General features: G+C 40.5%; 1 protein-coding gene across 1 annotated transcript; it reads right to left on the bottom strand.

Moving 5' to 3' along the window:
- Positions 1 to 10,570: 10,570 nt before the first annotated feature.
- Positions 10,571 to 11,377, bottom strand: LOC145813174 (uncharacterized). The gene has a single exon (XM_082908446.1). It carries the CDS (start codon positions 11,375 to 11,377, stop codon positions 10,571 to 10,573), a length of 807 nt encoding a protein of 268 aa, XP_082764572.1.
- Between the last annotated feature and the right edge of the window lie 7,996 nt (positions 11,378 to 19,373).

Genomic DNA, 19,373 nt, shown 5'->3' with positions numbered 1-19,373 from the left:
GCGGATATGACCGTACGATAGATGCACGGTACGGATGGGATCGTGCGATAGATGCACGGTGCGGGTGTGATCGTGTATATAAACAAAATATACACAGATATGTACACACGGTATACATATATTCATAAGCAGACATATACACAGATAGAGGCAGATATATACACAAATATATACGGTATATTTATACATAAATACGGTATAGATACACAGATAAATATAGATATATACATAGATATATACGGTATATCTACACATACAATATACGATATATATGCACAGATATGTACGATATATATACACAGATATATACGGTATATATATGTACGGATATATACGGATACATACAGGTATATACGACACAGACATATACGGACCTATATACAAACATATACAGAGATATACACAGGTGGGGAATATTCTGTTTGTAGTCGTCAGCGAGAAGATGCCGTTACTGAGAAGGCATATTCCGTTTGCTGACGTCGGCACACATACTCCAAACAAGCAAAAAAAAAAAAAAAAAAAAGGAAAAACTTAAAATGCATGGATATAAGGATACGGGGTTTTGAACCCCTGACCTCAGGCTTAGTCTTTTGGTCCTTCAACCATTGAGCCAAACCACTGACCCAAGCCAGTCTTGTGACAAGATTTGCAAACAAATATATACATACATATATATGAGACATATACACATCAAACCAAAACAAAACAAAAGAAGCATTTGTTGTGGGGTTCGAACCCCTGACCTCGGGCTTAGTCTCTCAGTTTTCAACCACTGAGCCAAACCACTAAACCTAAGCCACTATTGTGACCAAAATGTTCAAACAAATATATATAATACATATATGTATAAATATACAATTCTCCCGCTTCTCTCTCTATTTTTGTCTCATTCTCTCTTCCTTTATCTTCTTCGAGCGTCGTGTCTGGCGCGCGATTTCAATAATCGCGGCGCCTGACCAACAGGCTATCCAATCCTGCCCCGATTGTCAATGATCATCTTGGCCTTTCTCCCTCTTTGTCTTCTTCTTCGCTTTCTTCTTAAGTAGAGGCTTGCGAGAGAGAGAAGCAGAGCAAAAGCCTGCAAACTTTCTCTGCCACCACTTTGCAACCTCTTTCTTTTGCATTACTCTCCTCTGTCATGGCCTCTGCACACGGTTCTCTCATAATTTTTCCAGACCTAAACGAGTCCACCATAAAGATGATCGACTCTGACTCCCCTGAACCTCAACCACGGGTTCCTCCTCATTTCCCTGTCTTTAACTTTCCAACGATGTCAGTTGAACAAATCATGGCGGCACAGTCTGACATCGAAGCAAACTCGTATACGCTGAGGTCATGTGTGGAGACCGTGACTGCGGTCTCCAACTTGTCTCATCGACTGCAGAACAGGACGTGTGAGGTACATCAGTTAAATGCATAACTCTCTCTCCTCCAACATATGTTCAAAGACGCTTGAGTAGAAATTAGTGCGCTAAAAAAGAAAAGCAAAGAACTGAAACGACAAGCCACCTCCGTGGCTCGATTCGGAGTGTCTTCGCACAACCAATTTGATGGTCGACGAGGAATAATCTCCTTCGGAAGCCCTGCCAAGTCCGAGGTAGAGTCTTCAAGAGTTCCGAAGGAGTAAAGATGAAGCGAGGCAATTGATGGTAAAGTCGGGCAACGAAGTTGTGTACAAATGAAGCCGGTTGTAATCTTCGTCACCGAGCTGCTGCCGAAGAAGAAATAAGAAAAAGAACCCTCTCTCTTTCTCTTTGTTTTTGTTTTTGTTTTTGTTCTTGTTTTTTTCTCTTTTTTTCTTATTATTATTATTATTATTATTATTATTATTGTTATTATTATTATTATTATTATTACTATTATTATTTTTTTTTTAAACTTTTTTTTTTTTTTTTTGCTTTTGTTGTTGTTTCTTTTTTTTTTTCCTTTGTGTATATATTTTGTACAAATGTGATCGGGGTTAATCCCTGAAATTAATAAAACGAGTTTGATTGTGAATCCGAATGGCAAATCAAAATGGTTTGAATATTTAGATGTTAGAAATGGTTGTATTTCAAACCGGACAATTTGAGCCTATTACTAAAAACGTAAAAGAAAACTCAATGAACTGAAATTAGGCAAAACACACTTGCGAATAAAATAGACACAAAACGGGCACAAAAACAAATTTATGAAATTTTTATTTTATTTTATTTATCTTTTTTTGTTTTTTGTTTTTTTGACCAAAACAAAACAAAACAAAACAACAAAAACAAAATTTTGTTGTGAATTTAATACACACAAAATAAATTACGACCTATCGGGACAAAAGAAACGAAAACAAAACAAAAATAAAATGCTTCTTTTTTTTCAGTCATTTTTTTTCCAGATAAATAAACCCCCCCCCTTTTTATACTACAACCCCAACAAAAAACCCCCCTTTTTTTTAGATAAACTAAAACCCCAACCAAAAACCCCTTTTGTTTTTTTATTTTTGCTTTTTAGTTTAAACACTAGCTTCAAATAGACTCTTTTCTTTTTGAAAGACTTCTCTTTTGTTTTTTATTTTGTAAAACAATGATCGGGCTTGGACCTGCTAGTTTTATTGCGGATGATCTCTTCTTGCAAATATCTTGTACTGTGTTTGCATATGATGACTGGATAACACTTGCATGATAATCTTTGAAGAACACTTGCGCTTGAATTGGTTCATGAATCGAATAATAACATTAACCAGACAAGATGGAAAAAAAAATACAACTTGATAACAAAAGAAACATAATGAAAATAACTTGAACATATTAAAACAAAAGACTTGGTAATAAAACAAGACTCAAAATACAACCACAACACCAGAGGACAAAAGGACACAAGAAGACAAAGGGAATCTTTTGGGAGTGCACTCCACAACTGCAACACAATGTTTGGCACACCCACCACTAAAGGCTATCATCACTACTCCATCTAAATTCTATAAATGGTACTCCCATAATGTTGTTTTTGGCAGAAGAGCAAGGTTTTACATTTTGCTCTCAAAATGGAGATGTTGCCCACCAATAGGCTCCAAGACTGGATAACCACTTTGGATGGCTCAGAAAAGATGAACTTTTGCAGTTTTGGCCTAAATGTTCATTTTCCGTTGAGTCACACTTCACTTTGCTTTCCATTTCTCCACGTCGCTGCTCGGTGCTGGAATCCAATCACACATATATTTCGTTTCGGTTCACAAGAGATGTGTCCAACACTCGAAGAATTTCAAGCATTGATGGAGTCTCAACATGATAAAGAAATCATGCTTCAACCCTGTTTTGGCCATGCTCAAGCTTTAGGACGAATGTGTGGGCTTACCTTACACGAAGCTCGATCCTTGGCTCACAATGGGGAACTAGATATTCCAGGTTTGATTCGTCGGTTTTCCATCACCGGTGACAAAGACGACCTCCTTTGGCGAGGTTATCGTCAGCATGCCCTTTGCTTATGCTTACTCGCACACTTCCTTCTTGCCCCTAGTCGCGGTGGAGTTAGCATTAAACTGATTGAAGTAGCCCAATGCCTTAAGGAGGGTAAGAGTTGTATGGGCTTAGTGTTGGCCGAGACTTTGACGAGATTAGATGCTTTTCAACGGGGAGAGACTACTCAATTCGCAGGGAGTCCATTACTTCTCCAGGTATTGTTTCCCACCCTCCATATTTATGATCCTTATATCACTCGGCATTCAATCTCTTTTCTTTTATTTTTTTTCTCAAAACCCTTTTTTTACTTTTCTCTCAACGTACATCTCTATATTCTTTTATCTCTCTTATTTTTTCATCCCTTTCCCCAGATATGGTTGATGGATAAGCTGAAAGTGGTGGATCCTTGCCCCGAGTACTCAGCCAGGACTTACTTTCTTCGTCCACAGCTAGTGGAGTTCTCCTCAGAGGGAATGTGGTGTGACTGGATGCACAGCAGATCTGCGGCTGACATTGCTTGGCGTAGTCCGTAGCTTAACTTGGCTAAGATGAGTTACAGCATGTCCCGGCAACCAGGTATACAGTTGATTGGCCTTACACACTGTGTATTCTATTTGCCATTCAGGTTTAGACGCCAATTTGGACATGATCAGATTTGTCCGGATGAAAGGATAAAGTACCCAGCTTCATTTCCCGTTCGTGGTTTGTACTTGCCTCGGTACCTCAGTGCTTGGAATACGAGAGAACTTCTGGCCCCTGCCCTTACTTTCAGTTCTATCCTTCCTAACGAATACTTGGTTTGGCTTGAGGATGAGGAACAGATTAGGCCGACCTCGGTTACAGAAACTTCCACAGGCATGAAAAAGAGACGAAGAACTGACACTTGACTCATCTATGCCCCTAATTTATTGCTTTGTCTTTTCTTTTCAAGTTTTTATGGAAAATCAACTTTGGTTTAAAGAATGTACTTGTGATAAATCAATAAAATTAAAGTGAGTATTGAAAAGTTTTATTTTGTGTTGTAAATGGTAAAGTTTTGAGAAGAAAAACAAAAATCGAATTAAAACTTTTCGAAACAATTTTTTTGTTTTTTTTTTCCGAAAATGGTCACCACCGGAAACATACAGAATTAATCCTAAGGCTGTACAGCCCCAAATCAGAAGATCATAACCAAGTCGACAAACTGTGGAGAATGACGGATTAATTAAACCAGATGAACAGGACAGTTGGGTTGAAAAATAGTGATGGCCGAACTTCGGGACGAAGTTGTCTACGTATCCTAAAGATGAGAATTAGGCCTTACATAGTTTGGAGAGGGTTCACTCAAGTATTTATTCTCTCCTTTTGCGCTCTAACTTTTGCCAAGGTTGCCCTTTCGGGTTTTCGGCCTTGCGAGCTCAGTTTTTTTTTTTATTTCTAATTTATTTTTATTTTTTATGCTCTAACTTTTGCCTAGGTCGCCCTTTCTGGTTTTCGGCCTAGCGAGCCTCTCAAGGATAATATTTCTTCAACTTGTCCATGTTGATCGGTTGTGAAAACTCCAAGCCATCCAAATCCATAAGAATAATTGCTCCTTCGAACCAAATTAACTTGATGATATAAGGGCCAATCCAATTGGGTCTGAACTTGCCCCTAGGGTCATGGATGGGGGCTCGGTTACCTTTGAGCACCATGTCTGCTTCCTTGAGATTTCTGGACTTGACTTTCTAAAGCCCTCGCAATTCTACGCTGGTAACCTTAGATATGATACAATGCCTTCAACCTCCTCTCGTTAAACAACATCAATTCTTCAAATCTACTTTGTTGCCAGCCCGCCTCCGCTATCTGACACTCAACCATAATTCTTGGTGACGGTACTTCAATCTCGATTGGCAGAACAACTTCCATCCCATAAACAAGAGAATAAGGAGTTGCTCCTGTAGATGTTCAGATCGACGTTCTGTAACCCCAGAGTGCAAATAGAAGTTTCTCCGTCTAGTCCCTGTAGGTTTCAACCATTTTCTGTAAAATTCTCTTGATGTTTTTGTTTGCAGCCTCAACAGTTCCATTGGTCTGCAGCCTGTATGTCGATGACTTACAGAAAGCCATGTTATATTTCTTAAGCAGGTCTGTCACCTCTTTCTTGAAATACGAGCCATTATCTGAGATGATCTCGTTGGGCACCCCATACCGACAGATAATGTTATTCTTGATGAACTTAGCCACATGCGACGCCTTTAGAACGGCATAAGATTGGGCCTCCATCCACTTTGTGAAGTAGTTGATTGCTACCAAAATGAACTCATGCCCGTTTGACCCCTATGGCGTGACTGCACCGATAACGTCAATTCCCCAGACTGAGAAAGGCCATGGTAAAGTCATATTGTAGAGTTTCGACGACAGAATGTTCATGCGATTGGCATGGATCTAACATTTGTGGCATCGCCATACAAAGCCAACACAGTCCTCCTCCATGGTTGACCAGTAGTAGCCTTGTCTAAGGATTTTTCGAGCTAGCATCACACCATTCATGTGAGCTCCGCACTCTCCTCCGTGGATAGCTTCCATAAGGCGCCTTGATTCTCCTTCCTCAACACACAACTTATGTATTCCCAGATGGCCTCTTTTGTACAACTTGTTTCCGCAGATGATGAATTGGATGGCCAGACGCCGTATTCCCCTTTTGTCCTTGGCACTTGCCCCTGGTGGGTACGCCTTTTTGTCCAGGAAATTTCAAATGTTGTAATACCAGGGGTTCGTGTCTTGAACCTCATCTATCATGGCGATGGTCTCATACGCTGGCGTATACTTCTGTTTAATGATGATCGGGTGCATCTTCACTCCAAACGGAATGTCCACCATGGAGGATAAAGTTGCCAATGCATTAGCAAATCGGTTGTTCTCTCTAAGCAAATGCGTGAATGTCAATTTCTCAAACCTCGGAATTAACACATCCAGGGCCTGATGATAAACCTTCATTTTCTCTTCCTTAACCAGCCAATCTCCGTTAGCTTGAGACACAACCAGATTTGAATCTCCGATAACATCCAATCTTATTGCCCCTAGTTCTACAGCAGCTTCCAAACCAGCAATACACGCTTCATATTCTGCTTCATTGTTGGATACTTTAAACCGGAGTTTAAAGGCTAGAGGTATGAGTGAATCATCGGGTGCTATGTGCAACACACTGATCCCATAACCATACTGATTAGACGCTCCGTCAAAGTACATTGTCCACGGTTCCTCTTCTATCTGCAGGCTGTCTTCATCTGGGAATAGATACTCCACTGTTTCATCATCTCCTTCTACTGGGTGATCCGCCAGAAATTCCGTTACAGCTCTCCCTTTGACTAATTTGAGCGTAACATACTTGAGGTCAAATTCAGAGAGAAGAAGCAACCAATGAGCTAGCTTACCCGTAAGTGCTGGTTTCTCAAAGAGATATTTGACGGGATCTAAGCTTGAAACCAAAATTACAGAATGAGCTAACAGGTAGTGTCTCAACTTCCTCGTTGCCCAAACCAAAGCTAAGAAAGCTTTCTCAAGAGGAGTGTAGCAAGTTTCATATTCTAGCATCTTCTTGCTTAGATTATAGATGGCCTTCTCCACCTTCGCTTCTGATTCTTGCGCTAGCATGCACCCCATGGTTGAATTTGTTACTGATAAATACAAGATCAGTGGTTTTGCCGGTTCTGGTGGCGACAATACATGAGGATTCTGAAGGTACTGCTTAACCTGCTCGAAGGCAAACTGACACCGATCATCCCATTAGAATTTCTTTCCTTTCTTCAACAGACCAAATAGTGGTTCACAAGTTAAGGTTAATTTTTGAGATAAACCGTCTTATGAATTGCACCTTACCCAGAAAGTCGCGCACCTCCTTTTTAGTCCTTGGTGGTGGCATTTCTACAATGGCCTTGATTTTGGAGGGATCTACTTCAATTCCCCTTTGTGTAATCAGAAATCCCAACATTTTTCCTGCAGTCACCCTGAATGTGCTTTTCTGTGGGTTTAACCTCAGTCTATACTCCTTGATCTACTCAAAGAATTTTTCCAGAGTGGTGTAGTGACCTTCTCGCTTCTTAGACTTGACGATCATATCGTCCACATACACCTCAACCTCCTTATGGATCATGTCATGCAAAATGGTGGTTGCAACCCGCTGATATGTAGCCCCAGCATTTTTCAGTCCAAAAGCCATAACTCTATAACAGTAGGTACCCCACGGCATGGTAAAAGCAGTTTTCTCTCTGTCCTCCAGTGCCATCGAAATCTAATTATACCCGGAAAACCAGTCCATGAATGAAAGCAAAGCATGGCCAGCTGTGAAGTCTACCAGTTCATCGATGTGTGGTAATGGAAAATCATCTTTCGGACTTGCTCTATTTAGATCCCGGAAGTCGACGCAGACCCTAATTTTGCCATCCTTCTTTGGAACCGGAACGATATTAGCCAACCAAGTCGGGTATTCAGATACCATCAAGAAACCTGCATCAATCTGTTTGCTAACCTCCTCTTTGATCTTTAATGCCCAATCTGGGCGAACTCTACGCAGTTTCTGTTTGACTGGTCGAGCCTCGGGATTAAGAGGGATCCGGTGCTGTGCAATCTCAGGATCTATTCCAGGCATGTCTTCGTAGGACCATGCGAAAACATCTTTGAAATCTTTTAATAAAGCAATTCAGCGCTCGCGTTCCTCCGAAGACAATATGGATCCGATCTGGACTAAACGGGGATCCTCCTCAGTACCCACATTAATTGCAGTGATTTTATCTGTGCAGGGCTTAACGCGCCTCTCTTTCTCTTGGTTAACCAAATTTTTCAAAGCCCAAGGAATTTCTTCCTCTTTGTTTAAGTCAAAATTTTGAAAATCAAAAGCAGTGCAACAAACTAAAGGCACAGAGAAGTAAGCAAACTCTACAACATTTCCATTAGTAAAGTCTAGGTCCTCGGTTACAGTTGACTCAAAAGAAAAACTAAAAGAAGACTTTGACAGGATTTTGGCATCCAAGTTACCACTCCCGGAAGTACCAGACTCAGAAGAACTCGAATCTGACTCCGACTCTACAGACTCGATGGAATCAGATTCAGACTTATTATCCGATTCAGAACTGCTGATGATGCCCTTTTCAAATTTTCAGATTAGGTGCGGAGCCTCAGATGCATCCACAATAAGTTTAGAGAAATCCGCTTCTGGTTTATCCCTGATCATTGAGATAGTAAAACTATCTCCCAAGTTGTAAGACTTAGTTCCGACAGTAGAATTTGTTAGTAGGTCAGTCAGTGTTTTTCCTAACAGCTCCTCTTCTTCAACGTTCACAGTTGCAGTCCTGCCTTGACCTGTACTAGTACTCAGGGCCATCTGCTCATCTTCCTCTTCCGGTAACTGGTACCCGAAGAAGATCTCGAACCCGGGATAGATTGTCTTTGTCTCCTGGTCAAACTAAGGCTCTGGAAATCCACAAAAGGGGAAATCTGATTCCGACTCTACATCCCGGCTTGTATTGTCATAAGCTCGGACAGCTTGAGTTGTGGGTGTGAAGTCAACAGGCCTCAAACCTATGGCATAAGCAGTCCGTGCCGGACACACATTGATCGTCAATCCAGTATCTACTAGCACTACTGGAATCCACTTCTTTCGGCTCTCCAGAGTTACCTACAAGGGCCGGTTATGGTTGGCACCCTCAGGTGGCAGCTCTTTATCTGTGAAAGATATCACTGGCGTAACATTGCCGGATGTGACTAACGACACCAGTTGGTCAGCGGTAGTGTCGATAGGCAGTTTGGTGCAATTCATTGCCTCTAGCAATGCTTGCCTATGCTCTCGGGAAGCCATTATCAATCTCCAGATTAAGATATCTGCCTGAATCTTCTTAAGCTATTTAAAAACCAGGTTGTCTTCACTGTCCTTCTCTCTGGTGTTATCAACCTCTTTGTTAGAGGATTCTGGTTGCTCTACAGCCGCAGGTTTGAAGTACCGACCACTTCGGGTCATGTGATTGATTTCGTCCGTATACCACGTATCGTCAGGGGTATTGGATTTCCACCCTTCGTCCGTGTATGCATGACTCAGATCATTATCGTCCCACCACTCTCCGGCAGTCATGGCCAAGCTTTTATCATACTCTACTTGGAACATGTTCACATCACACCCCTCAGCAACATACCTTTCCTTTCCAACTATGGTTTTGGTTTCTGGCAAGGCCATCTTTCTTTGAATTTATTCCATTCTCTCCTGCTGGAATTGTTCCAGCACTTGTTCTGTACTAGTAATGGATGTGGTCTTGGTTTTTTCCTCCTTGACCCCTTTTGTCTGTTCCACCTCATCTAGCTCTTCGTCACCAAACCAACCGTTGTTTGTTTCCGGCTGACTTGAATCCAACCAACCTATCTGGACACTGCTTGTTTCCTCTTCTTCAAAGAAGTAGAGGTTCGCTAGGTCTTCTTCTATCTGAACTAGATCCTCTTCCAATTCGGCCAAGTCATTTAGGCCTTGTTCAGGCCAATCATTCTGATGTTGCCCTAACTAGCCTTCCCCGATAGCATTGACACTGAGAACATCCGGCAATAGGACCATTGGTTTTGGTTTATCAATGGCCACAATGTATAAACTGGGGTCATACTCCTCTGCAAGCGAAGCCCCCTTTTCTATGACACAGGTATCAGATAACCTTGTCTTTAATGCACTCTCCTCTTTCTTTGTTCCTGCCACAACCTTTTTGGGTTGGATTTATAGGGCTAGATCCAACTTGCACATATCTGTGCCTTTTGGAATAACTACCTCCGGTTTCGGTAGGTGGGACGAGGTAATATATATGCTTGGGTTGAAGGTAGGTGATAGTGTTTGGATGTGGTTAATATTTCTGGGGGGAGGAACTTGGTTATGTGTAGGAAGTGGATTGGTTGTCACATTTGGTTTAGGAGGGGCGATGACTTTGTTGTCAATGAGATTCTGAATCTCATGACGTAGACGATAGCATGAATCTGTATGATGGCCATGTTGTTGGTGGAAAGTACAATATTGGGTTGGGTCGTGTCTAGCTGGCAGTGGGTCTGGGAGAGGGTGAGGATCAAGAGGCTTGAGATGCCCCTTGTCCATCAACACCATGAGGGCGCGAGTTGGACTCATGGAGGGGGCTAAAAGATCTTCGATTCCAAGGTTAACTATTTTGTGCGGTTTGTGAGTTTTTGGCAGCAGCAAAAGGCCGTGGAATAGTGTTAGTACTAGCATTAGTACTCCGAGTGAATGGCTTTTTTACAGGTTCACTTGTTCTGTGGATGATGCCCCTTTTGAAGGCGCTCTCAATTTGAACCCCTAACTCATGTGAGGAAGCAAATGTGGACAACGGTGCCACTATCATTCTCTGCAACATGTCTGGCTCGAGGTTTTGGACCACTAACCTAACTTGTTCTCTTTCAGAAGGTCTGCTCGTCATTCTGGCTGCCTTTGCCCTCCATCTTGCCACAAAGTCAATGAAGGCTTCTTTGGGGTTCTGAGTGGTTGCTTCCAGCTCACTGATTGTTACTTCTATCTGAGTATTATATGAGTATTGGTTAACAAACCCCTCAGACAGTTCTTCCCAATTCCGCTTCGTTGAGTTCTCCAGTTTGGCATACCAGATGGCCACTACATCTAACAGGGTCCTTCCAAATAATGAGAGTTTTTGTGCCCTAGATAAACCCATAGGCCTCAACACATCTGAAAATAGGCGAACATGCACAATCGAATCCCCACTCCCATCAAATCTATCGATGTGAGGCATTTTGAATTTTTCTGGCAACCTGACTGAAGCCTCAGTGTACCTGTCCTCAATGTCGAGAATTGAATTGAAACCTTGGGATTTCTTCAAGGCTTTCTCAAGCCTAGCAATTTTGATCATGGCTGGATCAACTTCATTCATATCGAAGGGAATGGTTCCCATAGAAGGTTGTACCGAAGGTCTGTAGGCTAAAGCTGTTGGAACCATCTCTTGAGGATCTGGGACCTAAGGCGTTTCCAGTAGTGGAGGGAGATCCGGATTTGGCTGGGTAGTTGGGACCGGATGTACAGTAGATGCAGATGCCCCAGATGGGCGTCGCAGATCAGCGATGACTTCATCTTGTGCGGCCAACCTTTGATCCATGGTTCTCAAAGTTGCCATCATGGCAGCAATTTTTTCTGTGTTCTATGCCAATCTTATAGGTGGGTGAGATATTGGTGAATTGCAGATATGAATAGGTGTTTGTGGAGTGCTTTGTACTGGTGCTGATGCCTGTTTGTTCTTTCTTCGTCGAGTGACTGGCGGGAGAGAAACTAACACTGGCTGACCGTCAACAAGATCTTGCATTTTACAAAGCCTATAAGAACGAGTCCAAACAACTCGGGTGATATCGAGTCTTTCTGAAGCTATGATGAAAAACAACCTAACAAAAAGAAAGAAAGAAAACATATTTTAAAAAAATAGACAGCACTTCGGCCCTAATTCTCAATTAATCACAACACGCAGCTGAACTGTGATCCCCACTGAACTTTGTTCTCAAACTGATTGCTTATTTGTACCACTACTATGAACCACCCTGTATATTTCACTATAAAAGCACATACTACATAAAAAGAACCAAAACACCCCTATGAGGGGGTAGGGTTACCTTGTCCTAGATTTTGACATGGTCTAGGTTTTACTATTCAAACAAGTGGTATCATACATCCTAGAAATGGGAGAGTATCCTGTCCTAAGTTGAATAGTCACTAGAGCGTGCTATATGCATTAGGTCAAATAGTCACAAAGGGTACCTCAGCAAGACTATCTAATATACCTCTCACACCTAACACCAAGAAGTGAAAGGAGGATCAAGCGGTATAGCGGTAATCCAGATCCAAGGGTTATGTTCCCAACTTGACAAAGCCCATGATTATAAACGTGCCCCGAGGGCCTCACGCTTCTACAGTTCGGACTTAAATGTCACAGTTCTGAATCTAATCCCGCAAAGTGCAATGCGAGACTGATAAATCACCAAAGAGTCCAAATCCGGTAAATCATTTTGGAAAACTGATTTTTAAGAAAGAAGTGTCAAACATGGACTGTTTTTCTAGATACAGAGTCACCACCTAAATATTTTATTTTGGGAGAATTTAGGAAATCCTGACTCGTTGCCTAAGGCCACGTGTCCGTCATCACCAAAGTTGCCTCGGCTCGGGAACTTGGATATGATTGGGGAAGGTCATCTATGAGCACCCCCGCTCGCCTGATCCGAAGATCGACCTGTACTAAGCATGATATCTTGTTTTTGAAAACACATGTGTTTTTATTCCGGTTATTAGCTAGCTTACTACGTGATGTGCACAGCATACAAGTATAGACCAGATCGCCTAAGTTGGAACAAAACATCTCATGTTTGTTTAGAAATGGTTTGAAGTTTGCTACTCGCAAGTAGGCTAAAAAAATACGGATTTCAATGAATTGTCCCAATTCAAGCAATCCCACCTTCACCCACAGGCATTCAGGCAGTTATATCACATAAGCAATTAGCCTTATGACAAGCATGCTGTCATGTTGACATTCACATACATGCGAGATGCTAAAGTATAAACACTCACGGTGTACTCCGAGCCAAAACAAAGAACATGTTAGTAATCAATGTATGATCCAAGTCCATGTTAAGATGGCTAATGCATCACATACAAAATGCAACTAGAATAGGCTCGGCTAGTCTAAAATGGCATGTGAGATGCGACAATTCGATACATGTATTCAACTTAGAATTGAAATACAATGCAGTTAGTATGATGCGCCGAGCCCGGTGCATGCAATACAGATGAATGATCTAAACATGCATAGCATAAGGATGCTAATTGAAACGTGCCCTAGAACTAACCGTCGTAAGCGGTTAAGTAAAAAGGAGAAAGAAGTGGAGGTTAGAAGACATGCATCACACACACGCACGCTTATTACACAATTGTGCCCTCTCGACGGAGGGACCGAAAGAATAATACAAATTACATAATTAACTAACTAACAAGCTAATTAATTATTACACAACACTTAACTAATTAAGCAAATCAATTAAGCTATGAAAACAGTAAAAACAGCCTCAGGAAGAGGGATGCATGCGTGCTCGGACGGCTTCGTTCGGAAATCCATCGCCATGTCACATGTTGCCTCTGTTTACACTGCTCTGTACCTTTGAAAACTGTGCCAACTTCTGTGACACTTCTGAACCAGCTTGGGGACTTTCTGAGAGTCCATCGGCCAAGAGATAGGGCCATCGGCTATGGGAAATTGGTCATCGACCAAATGTAAAGCGCTCGGCCAATAATGTTTAGCCGACCGGCACTGAAAATAGCCGGCCGGCCATTTCTTCCTGCAGAATGCTGTGTTGCTGCAGCAAAGGACAAACAGAGCATGGCAATACATTTACAAGGCAATGTTTGCACGACCACCTTCCTTATCATGTTTGAGACTCAAAGGAGTGTAGTCCTCGACCCTCGGACCACCAATCACGTATTTCAATGCATGATGGCCAAATAAGCCGAATGTGTAATTCAATATGGAATGAAATGAACAAAAAAAACACATAAGGGACCCCAACCTTTATCATGCTTGATCAAGAGGCAAGGGATGCAAACATGCAAGCAAAACTAATGCAACATGAAGCATGTCAAGGACAATGCCATACCAAGCTAATGGTAATAAGCATGCCAAATGTAATGCAACCTAAACAAGCATGCAAACATGCAAGGCATGTGGCAACATTCAAGGATAGGCAAGCATGTAACAACATGTAGGGTAAGCATGCAACAACATGCAAGGGACAATACATGCAAACATGCAAAGCAACTTAACAAAAGGGGCATGCCAAATGCAATATAACTCAAGCATGCAACAACATGCAATAGGCCAAGTATGCAACAACATGCAAAGCAAGCATGCAACAACATGCGATAAGGGTCTTAAACCAAAATGGACAGCTCTCAAATAGGTCCAAATTAGTGGCCAAAGTGATGAAACAAAGGCATGAAATACACATATAAACATGCATGCTAATGGTCCATTACCTTAAGCATTGTAGAGTAACTTTTAAGAACGCTTAAAGGGAGACAAACATGGATATTAGGCACACATGTTAAGCTCTGAAATCATGTTAGGAGAGCTGCCAAACCGACCAAAGTACACGAGCAAAGCATGCAAGAAAGCTTAAAGCTTGAAACTAGCCTAAGGGTTCAAACCATGGCTATACAAAGTAAGCCCCAAAGGGCCAAGAGGACCTAAAACAGTCCTAAGGCAGGTCCAAACAAGACCGAAAGCAAGCTCGAAACTAGCCAACACAAGCTAGAACACAACACCAAAACATGAGGCATGCAAGGCTACCAAAGAGGGTGTTACACTACACCTATCAAAACCAAACATGGCATAATTTAAGCAATGAAAAAAAGAGTTATGGCATGTCAAAGTAAGCCCAAAAACTCACTTAGATGGCATCCCAAAGACCTAAGCATGGTGGCATACACAATGACACATTCATGAGGCATAAAACACAAACCCTTTAAAACATTAAAGGAGTGACAAATGCAAGTACATGAGCATACTATATGGACTGAAATAATATTACAAGTGATGCCAAACCACTGAAATGATCCGAATAAAGCATGCTAGTGACTCAAACACCCAAAGCTAACAAGCTAGATTGCATGGTAGCTATACAAAACAATGTAAGCATGACCAAAACAATGAAAAACAGAGCTCAAGCATGTTGAAACAAGGCTAGAAGCTTCATGGAGTTGAGCCAAAACATGCAAGCATGGTAGTCTAAATGTTAGATACATATTAAGGCAAATGGGGGGATTGCAAGGTAAGTATATGGTGCATGCAAGAGACCACTAAACCAACTTTAAACAGAGGTAAATCATGGAAAAATAACACCAAATACTTGCTGAAATGAAGCTAAAACAAGCTAGGCATACAAGCCACCAACATAAGCCACTTTTGCCAGTATTCAAGATGACAGGGAGAGGGGATGACCCTCTCATATTTAGGACACCAAAACCACCTCTCCACCACTGAAAATTCTCTGGATTTCAGTGGTAGAGAAGCCATGCAAAGCTCAAAGCAAGGGCCAAAAAGGATGGCCTAAAACAAGTCCTAACAAGGCCTTGGAGGGGGTAAACAACCCCAAACCTCAAAATGACCTTAAACAAAGTTCAAAAGCAAGTAAAAATATAACTTTTATCAGTTAATAGCTAAGCTTAAAACAATAAGCAAGAAGGGCTAAAATCCTAAGCAAGAAAAGGGTATCTAAAGCAAGAATGCTCACCCTTGAAGAACACCTTCAAGAACACAACACTAGCACCTTTCTCTGATCAAAACTACTCCAAGAACCCTAACAACAGCTCCTTAGAACCTCAGCAACCAAGGATGGTGTAATGCTAGGTGTTTGTGTGCAATAGTATGAACAAAAATCACTTTAGGTCATAAATACACACACAAATGATAGAGATGGGGAGATATAGAGATAGAGAGAGATATAACTTTTTCTAACCCTAATTTCAGAACCTCTGGGAAGGGAGGAGGGCCTCCCCTCTTATAGAAATCCAATTTGCAAAGCTTCTTGGAGAAGCTAAGCAAAAGGCAAATCCCTCCATACACAGGGGGGTAATTATGGATGCCAGCTGTGCCAGCTGGCACAAAATATCTGCATAAAGCAGATGAACAGAGTTCGGCCACCAAAAAAGGCCGATCGACCAACATAAGTGTCGGTCAACCAAATATAGTGCCGATCGGCTAATACTTTTGGCCGATGGAAATAAAACAGGGCCGATGGCTTCAAGCCTTGGCCGATGGGTTGAGGGTATGGCAAACAAGCCACCCTCTTCTCTTAGAAGCAAAAACACAAGTGTTTGGTCCATAACCAAGCACAAAACAGAAAAGTTAAGAGATCTTGAGGCCAGGCGCGTAGCCGAGACCTCTGAGAACTCAAAACGAACACTAGCATGGATGATCATCGAATGTTCAAACGATGACGTCCGAGTCTTGAGAACGGTTAAAAATTGGGTGTCTATAATGACCGGTCAGCCTTTTGGCAAGCTTTATAGGCAAGCCTCCGGCAAACCGTCTAGGAATAACAAATGATAAACACAGGGACTTAGGCGCACCAATGCAAATGTAATGTAAAGAACATATAAATGTAGATAAAAATTCACATCATAAATTTCAAGTCAAGTTCTCTAAATCCCTAGCAGAGTCACCAGAAATTGTAGCTCGGCTTTTCGCGCTTCCTTTCGGAAGAATGAATAGCCGTTACAGTTCAGGCTCCACTTGTGTTGGTTCTGATTCTGATTTCACAAGTGCAACATGAAACAGTGAAAACACAAAAAGAGTCCAAATTCGGCAATTTCTTTTGAAAAATTGATGTTTGAATCAAATACCAAAAAAGGACTGCTTTGCCAGATATCATAGTCGCCACCTAAATATTTATTTTTGGAAAAATTAGGAAACCCATGACTCGTGCCAAAGGCCATTAGTCCGTCGTTACCAAAGTGTCTTGGTTTGGAAACTTAGGTATGAGAGGGGAAGGTCAATAATTGAACACCCCACTCACCCGATCAAAGATCGGCCTCTACTAATCATGATGTGGTTATTATGTACAGTATATGTTCTTGTTCTATTTGTAACATACAAATATAGACTAATTTCACGAAAAGTTGGAACATTTGATTTCATGTTTGTTTTGACAAAAGTGTTTTCAATCTATATCACTTAAAATGGTGATCTCATATATACATGAATCAAGTATCCCATTCAAATGATTATCCTTCATCCACAGGCATTCAAATAGGTATATCAAATAAGCAGTTAGCCTCATGGTAGTATGTTTGATATGACAGCATTCACACTTATGCAATATGCTAAAGCAAAAAATGCTTACCTTAACGTCCAAAGGCGAGTCCAAAAAGAAAGCAAATAGTTAGGAAAAAAAAGCATGATCCTAATTTTAATGACTAATGCAACACATGCAATGTGCAATTAAGGTTCGGCTACTAGTATGGCATGTGAGTCAATTCAAGGCATGTAATAGCGCATGTATGCAAGTAAGGAGTTTGAATTTGACATTTGAATAATATGATGAGCCGAACTTTTATCCATGTAAACGAATGGATGTAAATCATGAAAAATGCTAATTAAACATGATGTTCCTAATCTAACCATCATAAGCAGTGAAATAAATGGCAGAAAGAATGGGGGTTGGAAGACATATAACTTCTTATATATTTGTCCTCGCGAAGGAGGGTCTGAATGTCCAAATGTCCAAATAAATAATCATTATAAAACCGAATGAATAATAAATGAAAGAGGCTGTCTAATTTAGTACAAGAATTAATGTAAGGCAAGCCTTTACAGAATAAACTTGGTATAACGTCCGACCGAATTCAATTAATCATATTGGTTCTTTATATCGGTTGTAATCCAATTTTAACCAATTTTATTAGCCTTTTTTATTACCTGTCCATTTCTTTATCTTTTCTCCTGTTTGTACAAAAGTGATATTTACGTCCACTAAGTCCAAAATGCAATAAAGAGAAACAAGCATCAACTTAACCCGAGAAAATTTTCTTCAGGGGAAATTACAAAGGAAGAGTCAAACTTATTTACAAGCGATAAGGGATTCCAAGTCAAACTCAAGATGTGCAACAAGGACTAGTCAAACTCAAAAGAGTGATAATGACTTAGAAAAATCCAAACTTGAGTGATAATGACTTGAAATCCAAACTTGATAATAAGTGATAATGACACTTTCTTTGGTGATTTCCAAGGGTCAATTAGTCCCTTAAAAGTAAACACACTGATGAATAAAGAGAAATAAAAAATAAAAGATTGTGCTTCAATATAAGAACATGCATACATTTGGGGTAATGAACCTCCAGAGAATTTAAACCGTTAAGTATAGAACGTTTTATGCTTTTGGTAGTAAATCCCCTAAGAGATTAAATCAGTAAGCATAGGACATTGTATACTTTTGGTAATAACCTCTTAAGCATAAAATATTTTATGCCTTTGGTAGTGAATCTCCAAAGAGATTAAACCATTAAGAATAGAATGTTTTATACCTTTGGTAACGAACCTCCTAAGTATAAAACGTTTTATGCCTTTGGTAGTGAATTTCCAAAGAGATTAAACCATTAAGCATAGAGCGTTTTATACCTTTGGTAATGAACCTCCTAAGCATAAAATATTTTATGCCTTTGGTAGTGAATCTCCAAAGAGATTAAACCATTAAGCATAGAACGTTTTATACCTTTGGTGATGAACCTACGAAGAAATTAAACCATTAAGCATGGAATAGTTCATTTCTTATACTTGAACCACAATCTTAATTTTTCATAACTTTTTAATCGAAATAAGAAAAGAATGGAGGGAAGTTGCAGAGATGATTATGCGAAATTGATTAACTGGTTAGTACAAACAAACTTGATATTTAAAACATGAATCATTGAAATAAATTAAACAGCCCCCTAAATAGCATATAATGGTGTTGAAATTATAAACATACCACTTTTACTATTCACCGCCGGAGATACTATTCATCGTCGGGTTACTATTCACTGCTGGAGGTTACTATTCATCCGGTGGGGTAAATTATTTAAAGTAATAAATTACAACAGTTTATATACAATATTTAAATTACAGCGGATATGTAGGTGGTGCAGCCATCCCATTAAAGCGATAAAAAAAACAGTTATGAAAAGAAGTAAATGAAGTATTTCAACAAATTATATCACATTTTTAAATTAAATGAAAATTTGCGAAAACTCACCTTTTGGGGAAATGATGAATTTTCTGAGTCACAAACTTTCTTTTGATTACTCTCAAGCCTGTGGAATGTGTTCTCAATTCTCAGTCCAAAATCTGGAATTACAGCTTTAGTGGCTGGTTTTTGAATGGTGTATTAATGAAATGGAAATAAAAATATTGAAGAAAATATTTTATT

Source organism: Camellia sinensis, chromosome 15, assembly GCF_055761805.1.
Source record: "Camellia sinensis isolate YWXY chromosome 15, ASM5576180v1, whole genome shotgun sequence".
NCBI lineage: Eukaryota > Viridiplantae > Streptophyta > Magnoliopsida > Ericales > Theaceae > Camellia > Camellia sinensis.
The sequence above is the reverse complement of the archived record's forward strand: the minus strand, read 5'-3'. Positions and strand labels throughout refer to the sequence as shown.